General features: G+C 53.7%; 1 protein-coding gene across 9 annotated transcripts in view; it reads right to left on the minus strand.

The window, feature by feature from the left end:
- GPR35 (G protein-coupled receptor 35) overlaps nucleotides 1-20,447 on the minus strand; it is a 26,942-nt gene extending 6,495 nt beyond the window's left edge. The window contains exons 1-3 of one of the 9 annotated variants that reach the window (XM_029225221.1): nucleotides 2,697-3,200; nucleotides 663-872; nucleotides 309-491 (exon numbers count right to left, since the gene is read on the minus strand). In XM_029225221.1, coding sequence (XP_029081054.1) covers nucleotides 309-343 — 35 coding nt within the window. In that variant the 5' untranslated portion in view covers nucleotides 344-491; nucleotides 663-872; nucleotides 2,697-3,200. Of the gene's footprint in view, nucleotides 1-308; nucleotides 492-662; nucleotides 3,201-4,217; nucleotides 4,439-20,380 lie in introns of those variants that run through there. The other 8 variants (XM_029225218.1, XM_029225217.1, XM_029225220.1 and 5 more) reach the window with 8 other exon arrangements.
- Between the last annotated feature and the right edge of the window lie 619 nt (nucleotides 20,448-21,066).

Below are 21,066 nucleotides of genomic sequence, written 5' to 3' on the forward strand. Positions count from 1 at the left end.
ACGACACCCCCTCCTCCCTCCTACCAGTGCTTTATCCTCTTCCTGAGGGCACAGTGGCTGGGGCCACCCCAGGCGCCAGCCTCCCTCCCTCCCTCCCTCCCTCCGAGACCTCCCCAGCTCTCTGCCCTGAGGTCCCACTTAGATTGGCCTGAGGCCACCCTGGGGTCAGGAGTCCCCTTGAGCTCCCTACAGCCAGGGCCATGAGGGCAGCCCTGCTCCTCCGGGTGCAGACCCGTGGCTCAGAGCCGGCCTTAGGGTGGCCCTGGGCGTCGTACACCCTGTCATCAGAAGCACGCATGTGGCCTCACCCTCCGTGCCTCTCGCTCCCCTGGAAGTGCTCCATGCGTGCTCCGTGACACAGCCCGGGGCTGCTGGGATCAGCTCACCAGGGTGGAGGTGGGCGGGGTCAGCGCTCTGACATTCAGGGCCGGGGCAGATGGTGCAAAGGTCAGGCTCTGGCTTCACCCTGAGCCGGGCAGCACCCGGGGGTGCTGGTGTCAAACGTGCGGGACCATGGAGCACACATGCGTGAGTGGCGCCCGCCCACCAGACCCCCTCCCATCCCCCCACCTTTGTTTCTCTGGCTGGAAGGGCCTGGAGGGGTGGGGCGGGAGTGGCCTTCCTTCCCCCATGGGCACAGGCCCTGTTGGGGGCTCGCTGACCTTTAGGTGAGGTAGGGAAGGGGGTTCAGTCCACTCAGGGGAGGGCCCACAGCCAGGTTGGTGTGTTCTGCTCCACCGGCCCCCTCCCCACACAGGAAGGGAAGAGTATTCCAGAGCCCGCGGCTGCAGAGTCGGGTTCACTGGTGTCCGGCATGGGGGGCGCCCACTTCCTCAGCCACGGCCTCCTGGGAGCCTCCAGGCCACAGGCCACTAGGGAGGCAGGAGCACAGACTGTAGCCAGAGCAGAAGTCTTCCACCAGTTGCCCCCATTCCATCTCTGCTGAATTATAAATTGCACATTTGCAAGCAGTTACATTTTCATGGGCCCTTTCACTGTGTATGAAATCTCTACAGCCCCTAAGGAGCTTCCCTCCTCGTTTTTGCAGGGTTCTGCTTGTTCTCTCCCTGTTCTGAGCGACACGTCACTCTGCACAGGTTCTGTGACCCCCAGACCCATGCAGGCAGTCTCCTCAGACCCCAGAACCCACTGGAACAACTGCTGGGATCCTCCCTTCCTGTCCGCCTGCCCTGCTGGCCACAGCCAGGCCAGCTGTGTGTGGCACCCCCAGCCCAGAACCCTCAGAGCCTACTGGGAATGTCCCCTGATTCTGCAGGCCCAGCTGCCACAGGGGGTCCTCCGTGCCATCTCCCCACCCGAGCTGGGTCCAGGGCCTACCCCTCACTACTCGGGCCAGTGGTGCCGCACCAGTGGATGGCTGCTGTCTCTTCTGGATCACCCACAGCCCAGGGCACTGCCTGGGCAGGAGAAGAGGAGGCAGGCCTGTCCCCTCCCTTGATGCCCTCCACTCAGACGGCTGCCTAGGGTCTGGGCCCCGGTCCACACACCCCGGGGCGTATAACTTTCAGTGTAGCCTCAGTGTGGCCCAATATTTTGTGCAGGAAAGTTAAAAAATCTAACTGCAGTCTTTCAATTTTCCCTTTTATAATAAAACAAACTAACTGTCAGGGAGAAGGACACCAACTTTGCAAGAGTCTCAAGGTGCACACGAGACTTTGAGGAAATGCCTTGTTCGTGGCACCTCATCTCTGTCCTTTAGGGTGAAAAAAGTTTGGGGACTCAAGTCCCAAGGTCCAGCTCAATAGCATGGGGTCCCCAGAAGGCATGGCAACCAGTTGAGGTCCCTGCCTGTGCCAGGCGAGGGCGTGGGGCCCTCTGTGGAGAACAGGGGCCCCAGCTGGCCTCCTGCTTGGATGTACAGACCTGTCACCTCCAACAGACACTGTGCAGCCATTGCCCTGTGGCGGCTACGGCCCCTTGCAGCACGGCCGGTGCTCGGGGTGCTCGGCTGTCAGGGGCCCTCTGCCAGTTCCTGCTGGGGGAGGCTGGCCCGAGGGGTAGGAGGACCTCAGAGGTGTCGCTTCCTGCTCCAGGGGTGACAGTGAGATCAGTCGGCTTCCCCTGCAAGACGTAGGAAGCCACCCTCTGATTATGCGCTGAAATACCTTTGCTGTCACCTGGAGATAAGTCTGGTCATGTTTGGGAGGTCCGAGCACAGCGCAGCCTCCCGCCAGCCCTCCCTGCTGGCCCCCCAAGGAACCCCGCAGACTCCCTGAATGGGATCTGGGGCAGAGAGTGGGCACAGACCCCCGTTGCCTGGGCACCATAGCGACCTCTGGAGCTGGGACCGCACTTTAGAAATAGCCCAGGATCCAGGACAAGTTTCACAAAGCAGCGCTCACTGTGCTAGGAAAACCCCACTCAGATACCTCCTCTTCCAGCTTCAGATGCTTGTCTCAACCCACGGATACATTTCAGAGACTTGAATGACGTGGGAGTCCAGGCCCTGGGAGACACCCTAAGTTCCTCTGCACTGCTGTCCACGCTCATGCCCCCTTTCTAGACCATCACCTCCCGCAGATCTCCTCCATCAGGACACTCTGCTGAGGTTCAAAACCCTATCCCAGCTCCCACCTGCTGAGACCCCATCCCAGCCCTCATTCCGCTCTGAGACCCCTGGCCCCAGGGGCACTGGCCTGCTGGCACTGAGCCGCCGAAGCCTACGCAGGTGCTACCTGATGGGGGTGGTGGGGAAGCAGGGCTGAGGTGAGCCGGTCCCGCTGACTGTACGCCTCCTTCAAGCCGGCAGGCGGTGGGCAGGCTGATGACAGCACAGTTGGGGTGACATGGCTCCCCACCACCTGCACCAGCCCCACCCCAGGGCTGCCTGGGGGAGTTTCTGGGAGAGGAAGTGGGGTGCCAGGGGCCGCCTGTGTCAACACCTCCAGAGGAGCGGTGTGCTTGCTAAGACAGCACCCGCTCTGGAGACGGCCCGAGCTAGCGAGTCCAGACCACCCGGCGGCGCGGAGGCATCCTCTCTCCCATCGTCTCTGGCCTCTCTGGATGGCGCTGAGCCTTTCCCAGGGCTGAGCCCCGTGGCTGCGGTCGGTGCCTGCACCCCACCCCGGCACGCTGGCGGGAAGGCCCTGCACCTTCGCACGCACCACACCCACGCTGACGCTGACGGGGTGACCGCGGACACACGGGGGCTTCCTGCAGCTCTGCTCCAGCCGCAGGCTCGTCCCTCCCCTCCACCAGCTGCACCTCGTCACACCCACCTCCTGAGGGGCCTTCTTTCCAGACCGTCCCTTCCCCTGGTCTACAGTTCCCCCCCCCCCCCCCCGCTCCGCCAGGCCCTCCTGGGGCGTTCTCTTCTCCCCGCTCTGAGCTCAGGGCTGGGACACCCTGCTCAAAGGGCTACTCCCGCCCCCTGCAGAGCCCACCTCCGGGTACGCAGCCCTCCGCCTGGGTCCCGCAGCACCTGGCCTCAGCACCTCTCTCTGCACAGACTGCCAGGGGCTGGGAGAGCTCCGACCCCAGCCCTGCCCATCTCCACAGGCGGAAACTGAGGCCCGAGAAGGGGAGTGGCTGGCCCAGGCCTCCTAAGCCTGCAGAGACCCTGCCCAGAGGCCCCTGAGGAGGGCCCGGGCTCCACCCTCCAGACCCAGGCCTGAGGGTCCTGCCGTGGGCTCCTCCCCTGCCTTGCCTGCTCTCTGCCCGTCCCCCGACCCCCAGTCTCCCCAGCCTCCTCTCCCGGCCCCTCCCTACCCCCCCACCCTGCCTGGCGTCCTCCACAGGGCTTCCCCTGAATGTCTACTGTGTCCTTGTTCTGGGACCCCACCCACTCTCGTGCATAGTAGGGCCTCAACAAATCCCGTTCACCGGTCAGCAGGGGCCCCAACCGGAGAATCCAGCCGGGTGGCCAGCGCCAAGGAACAAGCAGATTCTTGGCCCATAGCGGGCGCGCTGTAAACAGGAGTGGACGCAGGCTCAGAACCCTGTCGGCCTGGAGTGGGATGGAGCGTCTCTCCCCACCTCCCTGCCCCACGGCCCTTCCCTCTACCGGCCCTTCGGCCAGCTCCCTCCCAGTGGAGGGAGCTGGGGCTGCTCAGGGGAGGGCCGGGTCCTTTCCTCAAGTCCCACTGGATCCCCGGGGCTCCGAGAGGCCTGGCCCATTCTCACTGCCGGCTGGTCTCAAAACCATAAAGCACCCTCCTCAGAGAAGGACCGGGAAGGACCCCGCTGCTGGCACCCACCGTGGAGCCCCCAGAGCCTCGGTGCTCAGGCTCAGACAGAGCCCCCCGCGCCTCGTCCCAGCACCCTCCTCTCCGGCTTTGCACCTGCTAGGGAGCCCACGTGGCAGGCCCGTGGGTGGTGGCGGTCCAGGCGCATGTCTGAAGGAGGGTCTCTCCTGCCCCTTCCTCCCGGCCCCCCACCCCTCCGAACGTTTGGGGTTTGAGAGAAAAAGGCTGCTGGCAACAGCTGCAGCTGGGAGATATGCATCACTACCCTATCTAGGTGAGCCTCCCTTCGAGGGAAGTGCCCCCCGGAGGCGGAGTCACTCCAGCGTAGGCTCTGGACGTGGCCCAGGGCCCCTACCGCACCGCCACCCGGGAACCTCACTGCTTCCGGGGCCCCAGCTTCCTCACCTCGGGTGGCAGCGAGGCCCCTGCCGTCAGGGTCAAGGAGGGGACAAAGCCCTGAGAGTGGGGGATTCAGGACCCTGGCCGAGAAAGAGGACGAAGGACCCTGAGGACACCCAGGTGGGGTGTCCTGAGCCGGGCAGTGTGGCCCCTGGCCAAGGGCCTTGACCCACCCAGGCTGTCCTCCCCAGGCTACATACACTCTGTGTCCACTCCGACCTCACTCTACACTACGGTCTGCCCCTCTTCTGTGCCCACCCTCGCCGCCCCACGCGTGGGCAAACGTGCTGGACATGGCTGGCGGGGGGCGGGGGCGGGGGCCATGGGCCAGGTGGGCGTACCCAGCACGGGGGCAGCGTGCAGTCATATCGCGAGGCTTCACAGAGGGCGGGTCAGGACCTGGAGGCTTCTTGAAGGAGGAGGCCCTGGAGCTGGACCTGGGAGGTGGGAGGAGCGGAGAGGGGGAGGGGCTTCCTGGAAGATGGAAGCGCGACACCTGCCTTGGCACCGGGACAGAAGGCTGGAGATGAGCCACAACCTCTCTCGCACGATCCCCAGCACAGCTGGGCGGACGGGGCAGCTGGACTGCCCGCAGGGAGATGTGGCCGTTGGCGCAGGCGGAGGGGGACCCCGCGCAGCAGGCACCTCCAGAGCCTGACGGGCCCGTGGAGGCTGGTTTTCCATCGCGCCTCTCGGCCTGAGGCAAAGGAATGCTGGTCCCACCACCCTGCCTTTAATCCAGTATACGCTGACTCTCTGTTCTCGTGGATTCTGCATTATCTCTGATGTATTGAAATATTGCACCGAAGGACAGTTTATCTTGATTACTGACTTCTGCGGGGCCTCATAGATGTGCCGAGGCCGAGGCCTCACTTGCCTCACCCTGGCCCAGGCGCCTGGCCAGGATGGCGTGGACCTGTGGGCCCGTGGGCCCTGGGCTCAGCCTTGGGCCTGGCATCCCTGCGAAGCTGAGAGAGGAGGCGTGGACTTCTGTCACTGCGGGCACTTTCTGTTCCCCTCTTCTCGGAAACCAGGCCTAGGAAACATCCCTCCCGCCTCCCGCTGGTTTGGCCAAAAGCCAGCCTGGGGGCCCTGTCATCTGCCCCTGCTGTCACCGTAGTGGGGCAAGGCGGGGGTGACTGCAGGACGCCACGCGGGGAGTGGAGGAGGATGGGGGCACACCCCTCAGGAAACTGCGGGCGATGGGGACACGGCTCGGGGGAGGAAGAGGATCCCCCTTGCCCTCCTCCCGCTGGCCGGCAGCCCTGCCCTGGGCCGCCCGCTCTTCCTCGCAGTCCCTTCAGCCTTGTCCCGGGTCCTCACGTCAGCTACTCGAGCTCCCGCTCAACACTCCCCCCGCACCCTGAACCGCTGCCGGCCCTGTTCGCACTGGGCGGGCTGCTTCTCCCCCGCAGGCCCTGGGCCCTGGGTCCCCCCTGAGCCATCAGACCAGCCTCAGCTCCCCAGAGGAAGGCCGGGAGAGGCAGGAGACAGACCCTTCCGGTCCGGGCTGCCCCCTCGCCCCCTCCTCTCCGGCACCGTCCCCCCGTCCCCTCACCTAGCAGCCGCTGGCCTCTAGGAGCCCTTCTCTGCTGGGTCTGCCCCCCACCCCCCGGCCTGGCTCTTCCCAGCCTTACTCCCTTTGTCTCCCTGCAGGTTGGTCGGTCTCTCTCTCTCTCTCTCAGGGGCAATGGATGAGCCCAGGCCCCCGGCTCTGCCCACAGCCTCACAGCCCCTCAGGGGACCCGGCGGTGGGATCCACAGACCAGAGGCACGGCCAGATGGAGCCTCGCAGGCCCAACTGCCTGCCACCTGGGGAGAGCCACCTGGGGAAGGCATCCTTCTGTGACTGGACGTTGGGAATCGGCCAGCAAGAGGACGAGGCCAGGAATCAGCCCTCTGTCCTCGGGCGCCTTCATGGCACCTTGGCTGGCCTCCTGTCTGCTGGAAGCACACTCAAGTGTCACTGGCTGGGGTGACACAGTGGCTGGAATTGGACAGGAGCCGGGGAGTTGATCCTCATGGGGCAGGAGACCTGGGGTTCTCTGTACTAGACTCCCTACCTTGATATATAGTTGAGCTTCCCGGAATAAAAAGTTTATAAAAATAGAGACACAGGTGCATGGCTGGGGAAGGGTCTGCGTTAGGTGGGCAGATGAGGTGGCCGGTCAGCAAGGGCACGTGGAACGGGAGGGGCTGCCTGCCCGAGTCCAGCTCTTCGGCCCGAGGTGCCCTCAACCCAAGACTTGCTCTGTGCCAAGCCTGGCGCTCACCCGGCCGCCAGCGCAGGGCCTCGGGCACGACCCATGACTCATCTCCATGCACTGCCCGCTGGCCGGGCGGAGAGGGGACGGCACCACAGGAGTGGTTTGAGGGGCGGGGAAAGCCACCCGCCTCCCTCCTAGACCCCACCTCCTGCCCGCCAGCCCCGCCTGGCTCAGCGGCAGATACCACCACGGCCAGCAGGGGCCCTCCCGCGGAAGGCCTCCAGCCCCTGCCCCTGCGGCTGCCACCTCTGTCCTTCCACAAAGCCGCTACGTGGCCTCTGTGACCCGCCCTGCTCACCCTGCCCCCCATTCTCTCATTCGTTCACCCACTCAGCAAATGTGGCTGAGCAGGGAAGGGTGTGGGCAGGAGGGCAGGGGGTGCCAGAGCCCCGTCAGCCGCCCTCAGGGCCTGGCTGTGCTGCAGACAGGGGACAGGGAGGCCAGCTCCCACGGGCCACCTTTGGACGCCCACTGTGTCACCCGCACGGGCTCGTGTTTCCCCCTTAAACGGTGGAGTCAGTGGGACGCAGCCAGAGAGGGAGAGCACTGGGCTTGGAAACACCAGGGAGGACGTGGCGGCCACGCCGCCTGCCTGCCCTCGGCCTCTGGCCTCCACTGCCACCCGGTCCCCACCCGGCCAGGGAGCCCACGGGGGGCCGGCTCTGAGAGGCCCAAGGATGGCTGCCCTGTTTCCAGGAACGAGCAGGCACATCCGGGGCGGGGAGCCTGTGGTCCTCTGGTCAGACGGCCAGCGCTGCAGATGCTCTCCAGGCTCTGGAATGTCCCTCTGTCTGTGACCACCACACAGGCCAGGGGCCCGGCGGACAGAGGCCATGGGTCCAGAGCACGCACTCTGGTGCCCTGGGGCGGGCAGCCCTGGCGTCCGGCCGTCCCGGCGCCGCTACTCTCTCACTGCAAGCTCCCCCACCCAGTCCCCCTCGTAAACCCCTGGTGCCCCCAGACAGACCCCGCCTCCGCTCTCCTATGCTCTGCAGCCCCTTCCTACCCCCGTGCTCCCTTCACCCTGGGACCCCTTGGTGCCCAACAGAGGCCAAGCCAGGGATGTCCAGTCCTCTCCCAGCTGGCTGAGGGCAGGGGCGCCTGACGGCCCATCAGGCCTCCTCTGGGGTGGCTCCCAGGCCGCCCGCTCCGTCACCTGCCCTGAACCCCGGGACCCCTCCCGCAGGGGCGGTGGGTGGGCCGTGGCGCTGCTCCAACCGCAGGTTCCTGCCTGCTCCAGGGTCTCCTTCCCCTTTCTCTGCCTGGGGTTTCTCTGCCTGGAAGGCAGCTGCTGGCCCCATGACAGCCCCCCCGGGACTCCATGTCCCCGGGCGGCCCTCCAGCGCCAGCACCCCACCTGGTCTCGGGCTTCCCTTCCCAGCAGAGATGGCCATCCTGGCCCGCGCCACCCCACCCGGGCATCCCCTGCCCACTCTCCGCTCTCCTTCCTCACCAGGTGGCCAGTCCCCTGCAGGGGCCCCCACTGCCCAACAGCAGCTCCCAGGCCCTGCTCCCGGCGGCGACCTCGGGCTGGGGAGTCCAATGGGCAGAGAGCAACCCAAGTGTGTGCCCAGCACACATCATCCTTGCCTTAAAGTCAGCAGCTGAATTCAGAGCAGGAGGGGGCGCGTCTCCCTTGAAAGGCTCCTGTCTCTCTATGAGGGGTTTCCCCCTTCCCCCCTCCCCTAAGGGCAGCCGGCCTTTAGCTCAGGCTGGCTTCAGCCAGTCTGTCTGGGGCGAGCCCAACTTAACAAGCACCCCGCCCACCTATGCACATGTATGTATATACACACGCATGTACATACACGTGCATGTACACACACATGCACACATACATATGCGCACACACACGTACACAGACAGACGCAGTCACAGGCACAGATACATGTATACACATATATGTATACATGCATACACGTGTATGTACATGCACACACACCACAGCAGTTCAGGGCGGATTCATGGGCCCTACCCTCGCACCTGCTCACCCTCACCTGGGCCACCAACCTCTGCTCTTACCTCCCCCACCTGCCCGTTCTGGGCCCCTTGCAGCAGGCCTGCCACCCCATCTACCAGCTGTTCGTTTCCCCCCGCTATCTGCTGAGCGCCCTCTGGCAGCCCCTGAGCCAAGCAGCTGGTCTCCTGCTTGAGGTCAGAGTCAGTCTGCACAGCCCCATGTGGTGGGGCTGCACTTCCAGGAAGTCAGTACTGGGGCAGATTGGTCAGACTGCAGGGCTGTGGAAAGCTGCTGGGGCTGCTCCTGTTTAGATAAGCGGCCAGTAGAGGGGTGGGGCGTGCGGAACGTGCCCCAGGGGGCGGCTGGCTGCAAGAGCAGCTTCCGGAGCAGGACAGAGCACGACACAACTCATGAGACCCGTCCCCAGGGAAGCGCTGCCGGCCGAGAGGATGGGCCCCTTGTCGGCCATGGTGCTGCGATGCTCCCCCCGCTGCGCTTCCCCCTCTGGAGAAGACTGGCCTGGGTCTGGCTGACTGCTTGCCGCCCCTGGGGGCTCAGCCCTCTGCAGAGCCTGGCTAGAGGACAGTACAGTGCCTCAGGCCCACACGTTCTCCCAAAAGACGTCTGCACGCACAGTGTCTGCTTCTCTCAACCCCTCCTTGCTCCGCCACTGGGATTTGGGACCCACCATGGTCAGCACATAGAGGCATCCTCCCTGAGGGGGCCCTCTGGCTGCCATGTCGTAGACCCAGCAGGCCCTGGCAGACCACCTTGTTCCATCTCCCAGCAGCACTGGGCAGAGATGAACTATCCCTAGTTCTTTACTTTTAAAATGTTTTAATGAAACGTTAACTAGGTCTAATGCACACCAGGTACCTGTGCACAGGTAAGGGGGAGGCCCTCAGATGGCCTCTGAGGCCCCCTTGCATGCTGTCTGGATCTGGCCGCAGGACCCAGGGCACAGGCTAACTGCTGGGCCACTGCCCTTCTGGCTCTGAGACAGTGGTGCACTCGCCTTATTTTGCTCTTTCCTCTCTGGCTTCTCCTCTCACATCCCTGTTGTTCTCCATGTGGGTCCCTAACTTGGGGTTTGCTGGGGTTTGGTCCTGGGCCCTTTCTCGCCCCATCACACACTCTCCATACAGATTCACCCAGTCCTGTTGATTCAAGAATCACCCCTATCCCCTGACCGCTCTGCCAGCTCCAGCCCAGACCTCTGGACCACACATGGACTGTCCACAAGGCATCTTCTCTTGGACATATAACAAGCACTTTAAGCGCAACTTGACCAGAACTGACCACATCATCAAGCCCCTTCGTCATACCCCCATGCTGTAATCTTCCTTCAAAGTTCCCCATCTCAGAGAATGATCCCTCTTGTTGCCCAGGCCAGATATTTGAGTGTCATTCTTAACACACAAATTTCCCCTCCCTCCTACATCTAATCAGTCATTGATAAGTTAAGTATGCAGATTGTAAGCACAATAGCAATCATTGAAAAGATAAAACAGGGAGGCATAAGAAATAAACCAACAGAGGACATAAATGGAATATGAAACAAAGTACTCAATTAATCCAAAAGTGGGAGGAAAAGAGACAAAGAATAGATGAGGTAAATAGAAAACAATAGCAAGATGGTAGATCTAGCCCAACCATATCAATAATCACATTAAATATAACTGGTCTAAACACTCCAATTAAAAGGCAAAGATTATCAAACTGATTAAAAATGCAAGAAGTGACAATACACTCTCTAAATGATATACACTTTAAACAAACAGATAGATTAAAAGCAAAGAATGAAAGCTAAGTGAAAGAATGGAAGAAGACGTAAAATGAAAACACTAATCATAAGAAATTTGGGATGGCTGTATTGTTATCTAAGTAGACTTCAATACAGGGACTCTTACTGGAGATAAAAAGGTGACACTTCATATTGATAAAAGGATCGACTCAGAAGAATAAGTAGACAAATCCACACTTATGATAGGTTATTTTGACACTCCTCTCTCAGTAACTGAGAAAAAAATTATTAAGGATATAGTAGACTTGAACAACATCAATCGACTTGCCCACACTGATGTCCACAGAGCAGCATACCCAACAAGAGCAGAATACCCATTCTTTTCAAGTACACACGAATAGTCTCCAAAATAGGCTATATACTGGGCCAGAAAGCAAGTCTCAGAACAATTAAGAGGATTTAAATCATATAGAATATGTTCTTCAAATGCAACACAACTAAATGAGAAATCAGTAGCAAAAGATATAAGCTATCTAAAGAATGCCCAAATATTTGGAAATTAAGCAACATAAGTATAACAAACTCAAGGTTAAATAGGTAATCAAAGGGAAATCAGAAAATATTTTGAACTAATTGATATGAAAACACAACTTATCAATATTTGTGAGATAAAGCTAATGCAGTGTTTAGAGAAAAACTTGTAGCTTTAAGTGCTGATACTGGGAAAGAGAAAAGGCCTAAAATCATTCATCTAAGATTTCACTTTGGGAAGCTATGAAACAACAACAACAACAAACTAAACCCAAGTAAGTAGAAGAAAGGAAATAAGAAAAGGTAAAAGTAATATAATAGAAAAATAACAACAGAGAAAAATCAATAAAATGGAAGTTGGTTCTTTGAAAAGATCAATGAAGCTGGTAAACCTCTGGCTAAACTGATCAAGAAAAAAAAATCCAGACAAAGGATCATTCACTCCTTGATCAGCTGGAGGCAATGGAACTCAGACTGGATACAAACAGACTGACTTTAAATCCCAGCACTTGCTACTTACTAGCTATGGCCAGATGATCTCTGTGTTCCTCTATATCCTCATTTTGTAAAACACACATAATACAAGATTGTGTATTGGAGCCTGAATCAAGATGGCAGAGGAGAAGGACGTGCTCTTACTCTCTCTTGTGAAAAAACCAGAATCACAACTAACTGCTGAACAGTCATTGACAGGAAGACACTGGAACTCACCCAAAAAAGATACCCCACATCCAAAGACAAAGGAGAAGCCGCAATGAGAAGGTAGGAGGGGTGCAATCCAATAAAATCAAATCCTATAACTTCTGGTTGGTTGACTCACAAACTGGAGAACACTTACACCACAGAAGTCCACCCACTAGAGTGAAGGTTCTGAGCCCCATGTCAGGCTTCCAAACCTAGGGCTAGGGCAATGGGAGGAGGAATTCCTAGAGAATCAGACTTTGAAGTCTAGTGGGATTTGATTGCAGGACTCTGACAGGACTGGGGGAAACAGAGACTCCACTCTTGGAGGGCGCACACAAAGTAGTGTGCACATTGGGACCCAGGGGAAGTGACCCCACGGGAGACTGAACCAGACCTACCTTCTAGTGTTGGAGGGTCTCCTGCAGAGGCGGTGGGTGGCTGTGGGTCACCGTGAGGACAAGGACACTGGCAGCAGAAGTTCTGGGAAGTACTCCCTGGCGTGAGCCCACCCAGAGTCCACCACTAGCCCCACCAAAGAGCCTGAAGGCTCCAGTGTTGGGTTGCCTCAGGCCAAACAACCAACAGGGAGGGAACCCAGCCCTACCCATCAGCAGTCAAGTGGATTAAAGTTTTACTGAGCTCTGCCCACCAGAGCAACACCCAGCTCTACCCACCACCAGTCCCTCCCAGCAGGAAACTTGCACAAGCCTCTTAGATAGCCTCATCCACCAGAAGGCAGACAGCAGAAGCAAGAAGAACTACAATCCTGCAGCCTGTGGAACAAAAAACACATTCACAGAAAGATAAGATGAAAAGGCAGAGGACTTTGTACCAGATGAAGGAACAAGATAAAACCCCAGAAAAACAACTAAATGAAGTGGAGATAGGTAACCTTCCAGAAAAAGAATTCAGAATAATGATAGTGAAGATGATCCAGGACCTTGGAAAAAGGATGGAGGCAAAGATCAAGAAGATGTAAGAAATGTTTAACAAAGACCTAGAAGAATTAAAGAACAAACAAACAGATGAATAATACAATAACTGAAATAAAAACTACACTAGAAGGAATCAATAGCAGAATAACTGAGGCAGAAGAACGGGTAAGTGACCTGGAAGACAGAATGGTGGAATTCACTACCGCAGAACAGAATAAAGCAAAAAGAATGAAAAGAAATGAAGACAGCCTAAGAGATCTCTGGGACAACATTAAATGCAACAACATTCACATTATAGGGGTCTCAGAAGAAGAGAGAGAGAAAGGACCCGAGAAAATATTTGAAGAGATTATGGTTGAAAACTTCCCTAACATGGGAAAGGAAATAGCCACCCAAGTCCAGGAAGCGCAGAGAATCCCACACAGGATAAATCCAAGGAGAAACACACCGAGACACATAATAATCAAACTGGCAAAAATTAAAGACAAAGAAAAATTATTGAAAGCAGCAAGGGAAAAACAACAAATAACATACAAGGGAACTCCCATAAGGTTAACAGCTGATTTCTCACCAGAAACTCTACAAGCCGGAAGGGAGTGACATGATATACTTAAAGTGATGAAAGCGAAGAACCTACAACCAAGATTACTCTACCCGGCAAGGATCTCATTCAGATTCGATGGAGAAATCAAAAGCTTTACAGACAAGCAAAAGCTAAGAGAATTCAGCACCACCAAACCAGCTCTACAACAAATGCTAAAGGAACTTCTCTAAGTGGGAAACACAAGAGAAGAAAAGGATCTACAAAAACAAACCCAAAACAATTAAGAAAATGGTCATAGGAACATACATATGGATAATTACCTTAAACGTGAATGGATTAAAAGCTCCAACCAAAAGACACAGGCTTGCTGAATAGATACAAAAACAAGACCAATATATATGCTGTCTACAGGAGACCCACTTCAGACCTAGGGACACATACAGACTGAAAGTGAGGGGATGGAAAAAGATATTCCAGGCAAATGGAAATCAAAAGAAAGCTGGAGTAGCAGTACTCATATCAGATAAAATAGACTTTAAAATAAAGAATGTTACAAGAGACAAGGAAGGACACTACATAATGATCAAGGGATCAATCCAAGAAGAAGATACAACAATTATAAATATATATGCACTCAACACAGGAGCACCTCAATGCATAAGGCAACCGCTAACAGCTATAAAAGAGGAAATCAACAGTAACACAATAATAGTGGGGGACTTTAACACCTCACTTACACCAATGGACAGATCATCCAAAATGAAAATAAACAAGGAAACAGAAGCTTTAAATGACAAAATAGACCAGATAGATTTAATTAATATTTATAGGACATTCCATCCAAAAACAGCAGATTACACTTTCTCCTCAAGTGTGCACGGAATATTCTCCAGGATAGATCACGTCTTGGGTCACAAGTCAAGCCTCAGTATATTTAAGAAAATTGAAATCACATCAAGCATCTTTTCTGACCACAACGCTATGAGATTAGAAATCAATTACAGGGAAGAAAATGTAAAAAACACAAACACATGGAGGCTAAACGATACGTTACCAAATAACCAAGAGATCACTGAAGAAATCAAAGAGGAAATCAAAAAATACCTAGAGACAAATGACAATGAAAACATGACGATCCAAAATCTATGGGATGCAGCAAAAGCAGTTCTAAGAGGGAAGTTTATAGCTATACAAGCCTACCTCAAGAAACAAGAAAAATCTCAAATAAACAATCTAACCTTACACCTAAAGGAACTAGAGAAAGGAGAACAAACAAAACCCAAAGTTAGCAGAAGGAAAGAAGTCATAAAGATCAGAGCAGAAATAAATGAAGTAGTAACAAAGAAAACAATAGCAAAGATCAATAAAACTAAAAGCTGGTTCTTTGAGAAGATAAACAAAATTGATAAACCATTAGCCAGACTCATCAAGAAAAAGAGGGAGAAGACTCAAATCAATAAGATTAGAAATGAAAAAGGAGAAGTTACAACAGACACCGCAGATATACAAAGCATCCCAAGAGACTACTACAAGCAACTCTATGCCAATAAAATGGACAACCTGGAAGAAATGGACAAATTCTTAGAAAGGTATAAACTTCCAAGACTGAACCAGGAAGAAATAGAAAATATGAACAGAACAGTCACAAGTAATGGAATTGAAACTGAGTAAAAATCTTCCAACAAACAAAAGTCCAGGACCAGATGGCTTTACAGGTGAATTCTATCAAACATTTAGAGAAGAGCTAACACCCACCCTTCTCAAACTCTTCCAAAAAATTGTGGAGGAAGGAACACTCCCAAACTCATCCTATGAGGCCACCATCACCCTGATACCAAAACTAAAGATACTACATAAAAAGAAAACTACAGACCAATATCACTGATGAATATAGATGCAAAAATCCTCAACAAAATACTAGCAAACAGGATCCAAAAACACATTAAAAGGATCATACACCATGATCAAGTGGGGTTTATCCCAGGGATGCAAGGATTCTTCAATATATGCAAATCAGTCAATGTGATACACCATATTAACAAATTGAAGAAGAAAAACCATATGATCATCTCAATAGATGCAGAAAAATCTTTTGACAAAATTCAACACCCATTTATGATAAAAACTCTCCAGAAAGTGGGCATAGAGGGAACTTACCTCAACATAATAAAGGCCATATATGGCAAACCCACAGCAAACATTATTCTCAATGGTGAAAATCTGAAAGCATTTCCTCTAAGATCAGGAACAAGACAAGGATGTCCACTCTCGCCACTATTATTCAACATAGTTTTGGAAGTCCTAACCACAGCAATCAAAGAAGAAAAAGAAATAAAAGGAATACAAATTGGAAAAGAAGAAGTAAAACTGTCACTGTTTGCAGATGACATGATACTATACCTAGAGATTCCTAAAGATGCCACCAGAAAACTACTAGAGCTAATCAATGAATTTGGTAAAGTTGCAGGATACGAAATTAATGCACAGAAATCTCTTGCTTTCCTATATACTAATGATGAAAAATCTGAAAGAGAAATTAAGGAAACACTCCCATTTACCACTGCAACAAAAAGAATAAAATACCTAGGAATAAACCTACCTAGGGAGACAAAAGACCGGTATGCAGAAAACTATAAGACACTGATGAAAGAAATTAAAGATGATACCAACAGATGGAGAGATATACCATGTTCTTGGATTGGAAGAATCAATATTATGAAAATGACTATACTACCCAAAGAAATCTACAGATTCAATGCAATCCCTATCAACTTACCAGTGGCATTTTTTACAGAACTAGAACAAAAAATCTTAAAATTTGTATGGAGACACAAAAGACCCCGAATAGCCAAAGCAGTCTTGAGGGAAAAAAACGGACCTGGAGGAATCAGACTCCCTGACTTCAAACTATACTACAAAGCTACAGTAATCAAGACAATATGGTACTGGCACAAAAACAGAAATATAGATCAATGGAACAGGATAGAAAGCCCAGAGATAAACCCACACACCTATGGTCAACTAATCTATGACAAAGGAGGCAAGGATAGACAATGGAGAAAAGACAGTCTCTTCAATAAGTGGTGCTGGGAAAACTGGACAGCTACATGTAAAAGAATGAAATTAGAACACTCCCTAACACCATACACAAAAATAAACGCAAAATGGATTAGAGACCTAAACGTAAGGCCGGACACTATAAAACTCTTAGAGGAAAACATAGGAAGAACACTCTTTGACATAAATCACAGGAAGACATGTTTTGATCCATCTCCTAGAGTAATGGAAATAAAAACAAAAATAAACAAATGGGACCTAATGAAACTTCAAAGCTTTTGCACAGCAAAGGAAACCATAAACAAGACGAAAAGACAACCCTCAGAGTGGGAGAAGATATTTGCAAACGAATCAACGGACAAAGGATTAATCTCCAAAATATATAAACAGCTCATGCAGCTCAATATTAAAAAAACAAACAACCCAATACAAAAATGGGCAGAAGACCTAAATAGACACTTCTCCAACGAAGACATACAGATGGCCAAGAAGCACATGAAAAGCTGCTCAACATCACTAATAATCAGAGAAATGCAAATCAAAACTACAATGAGAACGGGCTTCCCTGGTGGCGCCGTGGTTGAGAGTCCGCCTGCCGATGCAGGGGACGTGGGTTCCTGCCCTGGTCCAGGAAGATCCCACATGCTGCAGAGCGGCTGCGCCTGTGAGCCATGGCCGCTGAGCCTGCGCGTCCGGAGCCTGTGCTCCACAACGGGAGAGGCCACGACAGTGAGAGGCCCGCGTGCCACAAAAGAAAGAAAGAAAAAAAAAAACTACAATGAGGTATCACCTCATACCAGTTAGAATGGGCATCATCAGAAAATCTACAAGCAACAAATGCTGGAGAGGGTGTGGAGAAAAGGGAACCCTCTTGCACTGTTGGTGGGAATGTAAATTGATACAGCCACTATGGAGAACAGTATGGAGTTCCTAAAAAAACTAAAAATAGAACTACCATATGACCCAGCACTCTCACTACTGGGCATATTCCCAGAGAAAACCATAATTCAAAAAGACACATGCACCCCAATGTTCATTGTAGCACTATTTACAATAGCCGGGTTATGGAAGCAACCTAAATGCCCATCGACAGACGAATGGATAAAGAAGATGTGGTCCATATATACAATGGAATATTACTCAGCCATAAAAAGGAACGAAATTGGGTCATTTGTTGAGACGAGTAAGTCAGAAAGAGAAAAGCAAATATCGTATATCAACGTATATATGTGGAACCTAGGAAAATGGTACAGATGAACCAGTTTGCAGGGCAGAAATTGAGACACAGATGTACAGAACAAACGTATGGACACCAAGGGGGGAAAGTGGCGGGGGGGTGGTGGTGGGATGAACTGGGAGATTGGGATTGACGTGTATACACTGATGGGTATAAAATGGATAACTACTAAGAATCTGCTGTATAAAAAAGTAAATAAAATAACATTTAAAAGTTCAAAAAAAAAGGAAAAAAAATCCATAAATTACTAATATCAAGAATGAAGGAGGACATATCATTTAGATCCTACAGACATTAGAACAATAATAAAGGAACCTTATTAATAACTTTATTAGGAGACATTTCACAACTCAGTTGAAATTCACAAATTCCTTGAAAGTCACCACTTGCCAAAATTTGTAGAAGAAATATAAAATTTGAATAGCCTGCATCTATTAAAGTTGTTGAATTTATAATTAAAAACCTTTCCACAAAGAAAACTCCTGACCCAGATGATGTCACTGGTGAATTCTATCAAACATTTAAGGATGAAATAATGCTAATCTTAAACACTTTCTGAAAATAAATAAGGAGGAACACTTCTCAACACATTTTCAAAGACAAGCTTTACCCTCATGGCAAAACTAGACAAAGATGGTATTACAAGAAAACTACAGATTAACATCATGTATGAACATAGACACGAAAATCCTTAATAAAATATTTTTAGCTGATTGAATCCAGCAATATAGAAAACAAATAATCCACCATGCACAAGTATCCCAGGATTGTAAGGTTTATTTTAACATTAGAATATCCATCAATATAATTCGCTATATTAATAAAATAAAGGAGAACATAATCCTCTTAATAGGTGCAAAAAAATCATTTTACAAAATTCAATACCCATTTATGACAGAAACTCTCAGCAAACTAGGAATGGAAAACAGGTATGCTCAAAACCACAAAATATCGCTGAGAGAAATTAAACTGTCAAAAATGGATAGCTACACCATGCTTGTGGGTCGGAAGGTCCCACCCAGTTCTCCTCACGTCCATCTGCACAACCAAACCTATTAAGGAAGCATCAAGCATCTCGTTCTGCGGGCTTTGCTTTCCAAGCAGACCACAGCACTGCCCTCTCCCCTCAGCGCCCCCCGCCCGGCCCCCGCCCACCGGGACACCCTCCTGTCTCGCTTGCAAGAAGGCAGCAGCCTTCTGGTTGGTCCCCTCCCCCCAGTCGTTCCTGAGACTCCAGCCAGAGACAGATGTCAAGCAGGCACACATGGGGCCCTGCTTGAAACTGCCATGGCTCCCACTGCCCAAGACGTGAGACCCCAGCTCCTGGAACGGCCTCGGAACCCTCACATGCTTCTCCAGCCTCAGCTCTTGCCTCGTTCCCCAAGCCCACTCCCCGCACTGCAGGCACAGAGAGCTCCTTTCCATTCTCTGAGGGTGCCCGGTTCTTCCGCCAGCCCCTGCCCTGCACCTGGCTGACCCCAGGCTGGTCGAAGACCACCCAGCCCCACCGCCACCCCCATGCGTCACCTATCACCTCATTGTCATGACTCTCTGGGTGACCTGTGTGCAGACAGTCCAACCTGAGGAGCCTGCATGCCTGGAGCTGCACGTGCTCACAGAGGGGCTTCAGAATGAAGGGACTGGGGGAGCAAGATGGTGGACAGGGATCGCAGATGCCGGCGGTCCCGTCCATGGGGCTTGGGGGATGAGGGCTGAGCCCACAGACACGCACACGTATGCCCCGGCACCCCGGCATCACATCTGCCCAGGCCCCGGAACCTGCAGGGGACCTGGCCTGGCCCCGGATGGCTCAGCCCCAGCCCAGCCCGAGCCAGTGCTGGCTCTTCAGCCTGCAGCCTCACTTCCTGGGTGATTCGTGAAGGGACCAGGAGTCCCAGGCAGCTGAGGACAGGCCCTGGCCCTGTGTGTCGGGGTGGGGGTGGGGGTGGGGGGAAGGGGCGGGGCAGCGGGGAGGGAGGCGGGAGGCTTAGGAAATCGCGCACAGGAGTGCCCCTGACTAAACCTCCACAGCCACTGGTCCCAGGGACCCTGAGTGAGCAGGCTCCCAGGCCGGACTCGGGGCTGTGCGGTCTGGGCAGATGCAGCCTGTACTCGCCAGGGATCAGAGAGGAATGGCCTGAAGGTCGCTGCACAGACTGGACACCCCCGGGCTGCGGCCAGAACCCTGGAGACAGATAGGGCCCCAGAGCCGCAGAGCCGAGCACTCCTGGGACGGGCGGGCCCAGCCTGCCCCAAAGCTTGTCCTCTCAACTAGAAAGGACTCTTCCTCTGATGGAGCAGCCATGTCCTGGGCCACGTGTTGTCGTAAGAACTCAGTGTCCCCAGGAGCAAAGTGCCTTCTCCCTTCACTTCACACGGCAGCAAAAGCTCCGTTAAATGTTACACGTCAGGGAAGAAAAGAATTCAGTAACGCTGCAAGAGGCGTAAACGGGACACTGAACGAGGCATATGCAGGAATGGAGAGGGGCACACAGAGACAGAGAGGCAGAGACAGAGAGAAAGGGCTTGCTTAGGAATGGAGAGGGGCACACAGAGACAGAGAGGCAGAGACAGAGAGAAAGGGCTTGCTTAGGAATGGAGAGGGGCACACAGAGACAGAGAGGTAGAGACAGAGAGAAAGGGCTTGCTTAGGAATGGAGAGAGGCAGACAGAGACAGAGAGACAGAGAGGAAGGGCCTGGAGCACCTGAGAGCCAGGCCCACTCACTCCGGCCCCATCCTGCCTGCTGCTCGGGAACCCTGCCCCGCAGGGCGCCCTCCCTGACAATCGCTCTCAGAGCACCAGGATCCCGACACTCACCCCGGAAGCTCTGCCGCCCCCAAGCTGACCAGGCCTAGGGAGGGAGGGAGGATGGCGAGAGAGAAGGTCCAGGCTCAGGGCTGGGTAGGACTCGGTTCCCACCGAGGAGGCGCTGCCTGCTGCCCATGGAGCAGGAAGTGATTTTACCACAAAACTCAAGCAGACGGTTCAGGGCAAAGTCTTCTGGGAAAGCCCAGGAAAGGAGGCGTCCTCACCTGCACACCCCCTGGCCCGCCCCTCTGGGCCATCCAGGGCCACGGCACATGGGAGGGAGGCCCCCAGTGGCATGTCCACAGAACAGGGACCCCAGGCAGGGCCTGGCCCTGGACACAGCCCTGGGCTCAGCACAGGGCACTCAGCTTGGTGTGGGTTCCGTGGAGCCCAGGTGGGCCCAGAGTAGGGTCCCAGTCTGTGTCAGTCAGTATAGTGGAGGCTTGAGGCAGCAGTGGGCGCCCCTGGGGCCCCAGGCCGTCCCAGAGCCTGCGGGGGCCCCGCCTTCTGCGGTCCCCCTCAACCCGGGGGATCCTGCACTGGGCCTGGGGGCCAGCATCAGACATGATATTAGACAAGGCCCGAGGTTTCTAACGCATCAGGAGTCCCACCACGGGCGGGAGGGGGCACGGCCACCGCAGCTGGATGGGCTCAGACCCCGGAAGACCCCCGGGAGCAGGCCCCTTCCTTCACTC

The sequence above is a fragment of the Monodon monoceros genome, unplaced genomic scaffold (assembly GCF_005190385.1).
Source record: "Monodon monoceros isolate NGI ecotype Baffin Bay Population unplaced genomic scaffold, NGI_Narwhal_1 Super_Scaffold_16, whole genome shotgun sequence".
NCBI classification, from domain to species: domain Eukaryota; kingdom Metazoa; phylum Chordata; class Mammalia; order Artiodactyla; family Monodontidae; genus Monodon; species Monodon monoceros.